At 42.8% G+C, this 11,125-nt stretch overlaps 1 protein-coding gene across 1 annotated transcript; it reads left to right on the top strand.

Moving 5' to 3' along the window:
• Window positions 1–7,148: 7,148 nt before the first annotated feature.
• On the top strand, window positions 7,149–10,911 carry C15H3orf80 (chromosome 15 C3orf80 homolog). Its single transcript, XM_008008545.3, has one exon. It carries the CDS (start codon window positions 7,378–7,380, stop codon window positions 8,119–8,121), a length of 744 nt encoding a protein of 247 aa, XP_008006736.1. The 5' UTR covers window positions 7,149–7,377; the 3' UTR covers window positions 8,122–10,911.
• The last annotated feature ends 214 nt before the right edge of the window (window positions 10,912–11,125 follow it).

Raw genomic sequence — 11,125 nt, 5'->3', positions numbered from 1 at the left:
GAGGTGGGAGGGTCGCCTGAGCCCAGGAGGTAGAGGTTGCAGTGAGCAGAGATCGCACCATTGCACTCCAGCCTGGGCAACAGAGTGAGACCCTGTCAAAAAAAAAAAAAAAAAAAAAAAAGTTTGACATTCTGTCTTCAAGTAGCTGGAACATATGGACCTCAGAAGGCAAATTGGGGTAAATTAAAGGCCAGTTCTCTAAATCCCAAGTCACTATAACAAGGGGGAAATCCTCTCTATGCTTGAAAGAATACATAAGTAAAATGATTCATCCAGCAGGTAGCAAAACCATGGAATTGTTACTCAAAAAAGGAGTATATATTGAAAACATAAATATATTCATAAACTTAGGTAAATTAATTCTGCAAAAGTGTATTCAGCGCCTATTATGTATAAGTTGGTAGAGGTTCTTGGATGATGTGGCTATGGTATTCTGGAATCCTGTAAGCTCTTCACAGGTGTGGCTGCATTCATTTTGCCCCTGCTGAGTCCCATACATGTAAGTGATGCCTGTTAGACAGAATGGTGAACGTTGCATGTCTTGTGACTTGAGTTCAGCGAGATAAATCTTGCTGTGGGAGGTAAGAAGAACATTCTAACAGCAAGTAAGGGCTCAGGAAACGTGCTTACAGAAACATTTGAGAACATTGTGTTACGAATTTCTAAGGGAACCCAGGCAGACAGTGAGGCATTGCACCCAAACAACAACATAGCAATGGGTAGAAGGCAACATACGTCCAGGTGAACCCTTTAAGAGAGCCTACCAACGTCTAGTATTCAAAGAAACAGAAAGCCAGTGTGCTGCAGAGACACACACACAAAGCCTACCACCATAAGCTTATTTCTAAAAGTCCTAAGGCCAAGATGTGTACGTAACTACCTGAAATACAAGGTAGTAAATGAGATTTGCGGCCAGGCATGGTGGCTCAGCACTTTGGGAGGCCTGTTAACTCAGCACTTTGGAAGGCCAAGGTGGAAGGATCACTTGAGCTCAGGAGTTCGAGACCCTCCTGGACAACACAGTGAGACCACACCTCTATTAAAATAAAATTTTAAAAATGAGAATTGCCACAAACAGTAGATGGTAGATGTTGGAAAGGAGCTGTTACTGGAGCTGTATTTTGCCTAGTTTTGACCAACAGAGACAGGAAAAAGATAATTCCTAGTGGAGGGCACAGCAAATGAGAAGGGAGAACATCTCTAAAGCAGGCATCTTAAGCAGCCATATCAGGAAGTCATTTATTGAAGCAAAGGGTGCAGAAAGGAAGAGAGTAGGAAAGAAAGGTGAAAGTAAAGACTAGGATTATACCCCAAAGGGCCCTTTTAAATTCATAGTTGGATAAATCTACAATGAAAATTGTTAAGCAGAATTTGGATATTTAGGGTATATTCAAAAGTTTTTAAGGCATGTGTCTTGGAAGATGGTTATCCCATTTCATTTAATGTTTGAAGCAGGATGCTGGGTAGATGGACCACAGCCCTGCTGCCCAGGGACTAATGGCAAGCTCAGAGACAAGGCCATTAGCCTGTTGCTCTCTAAGTATAAAGTCTGGTCTGGTGAGCAGGAATGGTCATCTCCCACTCCATCCAGGTTTACAGAACATATTCAGAAAGAACTATTGACAAGCAATTTTTCCTTGTAATGAAACGGAGACAAAGAGTACATTACTAGTTTCAGATTAAAATAATGGAGCATAAAAATGTTTCACCTTAAAAAATTATTCATCTTATGAAATAATTTCATGCTATGTGATTTTTCTGCCAGTGCAAGTGTTTGGCTGGTACAGCAGCGCACTAACAAATATATTCTAATTTGAACAATCTGACCATTTTTAAAAAGCATGAGTGAGAAAGAAATTCATTCAGCTGACATAACCGGAATTCTAATTTCAGATCTTCATGCCCTCACTAAATATTTCTCATAACATTGATGGTTTAGTTTTTATGTCATCAGCAATAATGTGAAAGTTATCAATCTCTTCTACAAGGTTGCCACAAGAAATTAACTGACAATTGTTATAAAGCAAGAATTTAAATATAGAAGTTTAAATTATTGACAAATAATACTGCATATTTGTGTTTTAGAACTCAACATGTCCTTATTTTGCCAAGCATTTCTTATTTTATATTGATGAGCATTAGATAATACCGTTCATGGGTAAAGATCAAATGTAATGAAGGAGAGAAATTTATTTTTTGTTTGCAGAAATGCATACAAAAATAGCTGGCCTGTCACATTATCACCTAGACCATTATTAACAGTTTACCAAAAGTGGCCACAAAATGGCAGAAATAAAAGTTTTATTTCCTCAGAAGAATTTTGTATTTGTGGTCCAGAATACAGTCCAGGTTAACTCCCAGTTATTTTCCTTAGAATTAGCCTCATGATGCATCAGGAGTTGTCAAAGGGAAATCAGGTGACTCCTGCCACAGTGATCCCTTTGGACTGTCCAGCTGAAATCAGGAAGGGAGTAAGATGCCAGCCCACTGTTTTTAACTAGATTTGGAGTAATAAGCCTTGGATTCCAGTGTTAGCACCACCACTAATTTGCCCTTTGATTTTGCTGTTTTAACCTATCTTCATTGGTAAAAAGGGATAATAATAACTTCAACCCATCTCACAGAAATGTAGTAAGGCGGAATAAAAACAAACAATGCATGTGGAAGTTCTCTGAAAAGCTAAAAGTCCAAATATAAACGTAGATATTATTTTTATAAAGGCCTGGAATTACTCAACCTTTTGTTTCTAACTTCAAGCTTGCGAGAAAGCTATTTCCTTTTGCTCCTAATTTGGACAAAAGATACAAAGCATTCCACGTGGACTTTTCTCCTACTTCAAGCATTTGACTTGCAGAAGCCTTTTGTCAGCCAGCTACCAGCTCATAAAGTTGAAAGGGGAAATCTGAACTCCACTCCGAGTCAGGGATGTGGAGGTGGAAAGAACAAGAAATTTTCCTGGTCTCCAAGGGGAAACCGGGCAGGACTAAATACACAGATAAGTACAACCACACAGCCTGTTAGACCACTGCAGAGAATCAGGTTCAGTTTAAAGTTGGATGGCAGCAGAGGCAGCTTGACTCTTCATAAAGCTAATCTAGGAGCAGAGTCAAAATTGTTGGGATAGAAATTATACAAGTTTTGCCTCAATCATAAGAGATGACATGTGAAGTGTCTTCTTACTTCAAAGACTCATGTCCATCAAGATTTCTCTGCCCAGAGGACCCCTTTCTGCTTCCCCTTGTTATCCATTTTAAGGAGGTCTTTCTTAGGGACGTCTTTCCAGCCAACACCACTGCCCTAACCCAATCCAGATCATGTCCAGTGCAAAAACTCAGAGCATCCTGCACTCCTCCAGTGTGTGCATTGATCATTGGAATGATCAGTTCATTATTTTGACTGTTTGACTGTTGCTCTTTTCCCCCTCCCCTAATAAGCTCCCTGAGGACAAAGAACGGTTTGATTTCATAGTATCCTCAAAGTGGAGCAGAATGCCTAGCTCAAAGTGGGCCCTCGTTAAATATTCATTGAATAAGTGATGAAAGAAATACGATCTGGAAAGAGCTCCAAAGCAGATTATCTCAGATCTTACATCATTTCTAGGTAGGTATATTCATGCAAACATATGCTATTTACAATAAAACTCTTAATTTACTGTTGCTCAGGGAACACATGTGCAAGTGGAGGGAAATCATACAATGAGGAAGTTAATAAATCAATTATAATAATTTAGTACTAAGGTAGTATTCAGGTATTGCACATCCTGAATAAGGAATCCTTAAGGACTAGACAGTTTACAAAGTCCCAACTACCCACGCCTAGACGTTTCAAAGAAGGGACATGAAAAGGGCAGAGCCATCACTTCTCAGACTTGAAGACACAAACCACAGTCAGCGGACATCAGAGAAAAACTTCCTTCTGGGCCTGTGTCATGTGTTAGAACAGAAGGCTGCATGATGGAGCCACTAAGTCTTTCTCAAACTATCAAGACAGCTCCCAGAGACACAGGTAAAATAGCAGCCAGTTTTGCGGTGCTCTGTTTACCCTCTTCTGTTCTAGAAAGTTGAAAAGTATGGCTAATTTGGCATTCTTTGGTGTGAATGCAAATAAATCAGGAAAAGAAAATGTTCAAAAACTATCATTCAAGCTCTACAGTATGGTAACGAAGTTTAAGTTCTTAATCTTTATCAAGACCATGCTTTTTGGAAAAAGGTGAGTCTCCTCCCACCACGTATTGGGTTTTTTCCTCTCGCTCTCTCTTGTTCTCACTTAACACATTTTGTGCAACTTTTTTTAACAAAATGAGGTTTTAATTTTTGCACTGTGGTCATTCTATGAAACATACCATTAAATTCTGTCTTCCTCACTAAGTGGCTTGAATTTGACTTTCGGGCAGCTTAATCTACCCCATTTATTTGTGTGTTGAATCTGAAGAAAATAATAAGGATGCTGAGTAATGAAGATTGTGTCTTTCCTGGGGCTTTTAAAGTTATAAGGTTTCTATTCTTTCCTTTGAAAGATTGTACACAATAAGTTACATTGCAAATAGAAATGAATTAAGTGAAACTGAGAGATCAGAGAAGAAATAAAGAGGTGCCAGTTTCTATAGAGGGTCTTTAATGGATGATGCTATGTACAATCTATGTTGTTCTTCTACTATGTCCTACCTAATATTCTGCAAATTCTAACTATTGAAAGGTAGCTAGAAATGAAACCATTTAAATGTTCCTTAGTAATTTCAAAATAATAATAAGCAGGGGACTTTCTCTAATGTATCATCAGCCGTATAACCCCCTTTACTTTTGCCACTGCTCTTGCTACTACTGGTAGAAATCCCAAAAACTCAGATAATCAAAACCCAAAGAGGGTTTATATTTTTTCCATTTCATATTCAAAGCCCATCTCAAGCTATGAACTGCCTTCATTCCTGAAATTGTTTGAAATTCATTAATTTTATTTTTCCTTTGGGAGAGTAAGAACAAGTCATGATAGAAGAGGAAACTGTCATTTGTTGCCTTCTGTGCCATCTCTCCTTTACTCCATTTAGTTGAAGCTGGGAGTGCAGGCCTGGGTTTACTCCACGCTGGGGAGGAGTCAGTATTTTTCTGTTACAACGAGCATCTAGCAGAGTTCCCTAAACATAGAAAATGTTCAGTGTAAATTTAGCAAAAGAATGGGTGAATGAAAGAATACAATTTTCTGGCCAGGTGTGGTGACTAACGCCTGTATTCCCAGCACTTTAGGAGGCCGAAGCAAATGGATCACTTGAGGTCAGGAGTTCAAAACCAGCCTGGCCAATATAGCGAAAATCTGTCTCTAATGAAAATACAAAAAGTTGCCGGGTATGGTGGTGCACGCCTGTAATCCCAGCTGCTCAGGAGGCTGAGGCAGGAGAATCGCTTGAACCCAGGAGGCAGAGGTTGCAGTGAGCCGAGACTGTGCCACCGCACTCAAGCCCAAGTGACAGAGTAAGACTCTAAAAAAATAAAATAAAATAAAATAAAATAAATCGCTGTATTAAAATGAATCATTTTCATCCCATTATTTTACAATTTGAAATCCACTGCAAAATAGGTAATATGCCTTTGCAAAATAGGTAATATGCCTTTGCAAAATAGGTAATATGCCTCCCTACAAAAAGATCATAACAGAGAAATATGGCTTTTGAAGAGCTTGCAAAAAAGGGACCTGTGCTCAAGCAAGTTTTATGTATTATACCTTGTCTAACATTTAGAAGCTTCTCTTGAGTAGAAAGAATCATTTTGGAGTGTGAGGCAAAGAAAGGTGTTCACAGCAGCACATATATTTAAAATGTTTCATTTAGGCTGAGAGATGACCTGTCTCAATCAAACCACCATTGCCAACCTTCTTGTTCCATCATCACTTTGTTACAGAGATACACGATGACTTACTCAGGGAGAAATCTTTGCTTTTATCTGATCCACGGTTGAATCTTGTCTGTGTATTGTTCCTTTGCTTTTACTTTTTTTTTTTTTTCTCTCCGTGACTATGGAATTTTCCCTTTGGTTTCTCTTGAAGGGGTCCTCGTGTTTAAGGGGTGAGGGAATGATTGTCTACTGCAGTCTGCCTTAATAAAAGTGGCAATCTCCTGGCTTCCCCGTGGTGTGGCTCTATCCACCATGGGGGTAGAGCCTAACTGCACCATGTAGATGTGCCTGCCAGTCAGGGACCGCGGAAACTGCCACCCCTTATGTGTGCTGTGTGCGCTAACGGGCTTCCCCAGAGAATGGTGACACCAAGGCAAGGTAAACGCTGTTCCATGTTAAGTGGGAGCACAAACTTCCTTTAAAGTCAAACTTTGCGAACAATAATAATCTTGAAAAAGACCCTTTGGGCGCAAATCAATGCTCAAGAACGTTGCCAATCACTTGCAACCTCCTTAGATATTTCACGGATATGTTATTTATGCTCAAGGGGGGGCCTCCTTTCATCCCCGCAACCCAAATCTTTGCTCTGTGCTTCGGACTCAGTGGGGCTTGTCGGATGAGCCACTGGGAAAATACGCTTCCCTCATTTCTCCTTGATTAACTAAGGTCACCTTGACAGAGTGCTTCCCTGTCCCTCTGGGGCTACCTCTGTGGTGCCCTGACCTGCCCCTCTATGAGAAATTCTCTACCTGTTCTGGAGGTTTCCTGGGAATCGCGAGTTCTCAGTTCCCTGGACCTGCCTGCAAGCAGAATTATCCGCCAGTCCCCGCCCCCCATCCCCAAACTCTGGGACAGCAGAGGGGACTGACTGGCCATTAATGGTCATCATCTATTTTTAATTGGAAGATCACAAGAAAGATGGTAAGCGAATCCCAGTCGCAAGTCAATTTAAATAACATTCCTGAGGAAATCCAATCACTTAAAACGGAGACACCTACGCGAGCGAGAGCCCCCGCCCGTCTGGCGGGCCTAGGCGCGAAGGCTGAATTAATCAAGATCAAGGGGCTCCCGGGCTGAGAGCAGAGCGTTAACCCTTCTAGTCCCAGAGAGCGACAAGACGGGGGAGGAAAAACGCGGACGGCCGGGGCCAAGATGCCCACGGCAGCCCCGCGCGCGCTGCCTCTGCCATTTAGGGAGGCTCCGGACCCCTTGCACCCGGCCCGGGTGGTTGGGCGCGCGAGGTTAAGATCAGAAGCTCGGGCAGCTGCTTGGGCCGCGAGTAGCAGCCGCCTCCCGCAGCCTAGGCGCGCCGCGGGCTCCTCCTCCCGCCCAAGCTTGGCCAAGTGAGGACTGCTCCGGCCGCAGGTAGCTGAGGCGCGGGAGGCGGCGCGCGCGGGACCAGAGAGGAGCGCCGGGGAGGGGCCGACGGACGCGCGGGCGGACGGACTCCCCAGCCTCCCGTCCCGGACGTTAGCCGAGGTGTGCGCGGGCCATGTGGGGACCTGGGGTCACGGCCGAGGGCCTGTCGGTGGCTCCAGCGCCGCCGCCTCTGCTGCCGCTGCTGCTACTGCTTGCGCTGGCGCTGGTGGCGCCCTCGCGGGGTGGCGGGGGCTGCGCGGAGCTGGCGTGCGGCGAGCGGGAGCGCTGCTGCGACGCGACCAACGCCACGGCGGTACGCTGCTGCAAGCTACCGCTGCACGCCTTCCTGGACAACGTGGGCTGGTTCGTTCGCAAGCTCTCCGGGCTGCTCATCCTGCTGGTGCTCTTCGCCATCGGCTATTTCCTGCAGCGCATCATCTGCCCCAGTCCACGCAGGTACCCGCGAGGCCAGGCGCGCCCAGGACAGCGGCCCGGGCCTCCTGGGGGCGCCGGACCGCTGGGGGGCGCGGGGCCGCCCGACGACGACGACGACTCGCCCGCTCTGCTACGCGACGAGGCAGCAGCCGGCTCGCAAGACTCACTGCTGGACAGTGGCGGCGGCGGCCGAGGCCGGGGAGGCGGCGGGCGCTTGGACCCCTCCTGCGCCTCAGAGCACGAGCTGCGTGTAGTGTCGCCGGTCTTCCTGCAGCTGCCCAGCTACGAGGAGGTCAAGTATCTGCCCACCTACGAGGAGTCCATGCGGCTTCAGCAGCTCAGCCCCGGGGAGGTCGTGCTGCCAGTGTCAGTGCTCGGCCGCCCGCGAGGCGGGGTCGCCGCGGAGCCCGACGGCGGCGAGGGCCGCTTCCCCCTTATCTGAGCGCTCGGGGATCGGCGGCTGGTGCAGGGCTGGGGGCTACGGGTGGCACGCAACGGCCGGGGTGCCGCTGCCAACTGCCTCAGACCTTATCTGGCACCCTGGCCTAACTGCCTGGCATCCCGCAACCGGGTTGGGGTCACTCGTCTCCCTTGCGTTCTCCCGGGATCTTATGTTTCTCTGCGTTTCATTCCGTTCAAAGAAACGTGGGGCACGTGTGGCGGGTGCGGCTGCAGCAGGCGACCCTCGAGCGCACCTTCGAAGGACGTACCCGCCCTCTGCCTTGCCTCGTATTGTGGTTCACTCGTTAAGTGCCTGCTTCCCCAGTCAAAGAGAACATGTGAGCCCTTTGGTGCGTCGAGAGAAGGGCGGTCTTCTTTAGGGCTGAGGAGAAAGGAGTGCAGTTCCTCTCCTTTCCCTACCTGCCACCTGGACAGGTCACGGTCTCCCAGGGTGGGCAGAGGGCGAGGAGCTGTTGAGGACCAGCCGCGACCGGGGACTGCTGCACGTGGGTGTGGGAGAGCGCCACTTGGGTATGGTGGAATCGCTTTTGTGCGGCAGACCCCCAAAAAATCCCTCAGTGTCTTCTTGATCGAGCAAATAGTCACAGCTGGTGTTTCACAATTAGGTGGAGTGCGGGGAGTGGGCTGTGGGGGACACCTGTGATACAAGGTTAGTTGCTGTACCTACTCAGGGCACAGCAACCATGTGTATCCATTCGACTGGACTTTTGATTGTTCAATAACTGAGAAGGTATTTATATTTATTTGTCTTTTATTCTAATATTTTTACCATGCATTGAACGCAACAGGAGGGTATTTCAGCAAATTCATGACAAGGTAATCGTCTTATCACTTTTTGTAGGCCATTAATGGTCAGGAAATTGCCCATACTCTGTCATTATTGTTTAATAATTCATGAAATTATTTCATTAAAAAAGAAAAACAGAGGTATGGTCAAACGAGGAAGCATATGTGACCTACAAACATTGAAGGATATCTTATTTTCACTATTTGAGAAGAATATATTTTATTTTTAGTACTGTGGCATAATATATAACTTTTTATAATAACTGTATGCATTATGTAGTATAGCTCTTAATTGTATCATTCATCACATAATTATATGTAAAAATAATTGACATGTATATGCCATACCATGAAGCGTATGATGTGCACTTTCTCCTCCATTTTTCATTTGGAATACATTGCACAACATGATCCAAAACATAAGAACTTGTGACTTGTAACTTTTGTTTAAAGCCATTAATTGTGCGGTAATGTGCTACAGAAGGATTCAGTCAGCTTCTTTTAAGAAACAAGTGTCATTGTATCAGTTTCCTGTTCTGTGACACGCCCTTTAAAAGTAAAAGATAATATAACATATTTTAATACATTGTGTGTAATGTACATATGCATATTGTCTATGTACTATATACACATTGTTTATAATAGTGTTAATACAGTTTGTCATTCTCCTGAAAGGAGAAGGAAATACAAAAAGTTTCTCTGCTTGGGAAAAGGTGAATGTTGTTATATCAAGAATGATTACACACATGGATCTCATACATGTTTTTAGAACATTGTTCTTCTGATTGAAGAAGTCTGCCACTCCTGAAAAATTTTAAAATATCTGACTTGTATTAGAAGAAAATTATTTGATTAAACTTTTAAAGGCTGGTTGAAAAAGTCTGACAGTTCTGAGAAATTTTTAAATGTCTGAATTGTAATAAAAGAGGATGATTTACTTTAAACTTCTAAAAACTAATGACCTTGTGACTAAAGAAAAATCATTTGAAGTGTATTAAAACATAGCAAAACATTAACATCTTTTCTCTGTGCAAATTTTATCAGACGCATGGCTATATGGTAGTGTATCAAAATATGAAATATGTCTATTTGTCATTTAAAGCAATTTGAGCTGTGAATTGACAAAAGTATCAGGAGTTGAGGCTATATCAGTTGAGAATGGTACAAAATTTAATTACATTATATAGATAATCACATATTAATATTACTCAAATACTGTATATTTTTGTTATAGGTGGCTATCAATACTACTTACCATTCAAACTGGAAAGTTGCCGTATTTTAAAAAATAATTTATTCTTTGAAGTTACTGTTTTACACATTTCACAAATGTTACCTGTATCTGCAACATCAACCTAGATATCCAAATAATACCTGTGCCAGTATATGAAGCAGTCTGTATGTTGTTATCATAACATCTTAAAGAAATTCAACAAAATCCTATGAAAAATACTTACAATATGGATCAAGTATATTTCTCTTTTATCAACTATGGAACATTTCTCTCCCTAAAATCTAGAATGTCTATAAAGTGGTAATTACACTTGATACCAATCACACAATGAGGTTCTACTGAATTTTAAAATGACAAGTTTTCACCTGTTTTTTACCTGCCCAACCCACAAGCTTTTAGTCACATCCCTCAGTTCAATAGAAATGAGTTTGACTCTACTGTGGGGTTTTTTTCCTTGCAATCCATTGATTTACCAAGGACAATTTTGTTCAGGCATAATTTTGTGGAAAAAATTTTTTAAAACAGTATTTTATTAATGATAAATGAACATGCCTCATGGGAATACATACACATATAACAGACCATATTAACACACACACAACCTGTGTGTTCATAACGCTGGATTGCCTGGATAGAAACATTTTTAAAGCAGTAAGGGCAGTATCTGGGTGTTAAGCTTTATAGATTTCACTTGGAAATTATTTATTATATAGACAGAACCTATTATATATCATTGCATGTGTTTATTAATATAGAAAATGGTTATCCTGTTGCCTAAAAAAAAAAAACTCACAAAGAAATGATTTTACTTCTTTTTAATATTCCATAGTAAAAGTGGAGGATAGAACATTGTGTTCTTTAACTATATGTAGAATAATATACTATTAACTTATGGCATGAAATATTAATGGAATTAATATGGAACACTAATTTTATGGTATACACACACACACACACACACACA

The sequence above is a fragment of the Chlorocebus sabaeus genome, chromosome 15 (genome assembly GCF_047675955.1).
Source record: "Chlorocebus sabaeus isolate Y175 chromosome 15, mChlSab1.0.hap1, whole genome shotgun sequence".
Classification (NCBI taxonomy): Eukaryota; Metazoa; Chordata; class Mammalia; order Primates; family Cercopithecidae; genus Chlorocebus; species Chlorocebus sabaeus.
The sequence above is the reverse complement of the archived record's forward strand: the minus strand, read 5'-3'. Positions and strand labels throughout refer to the sequence as shown.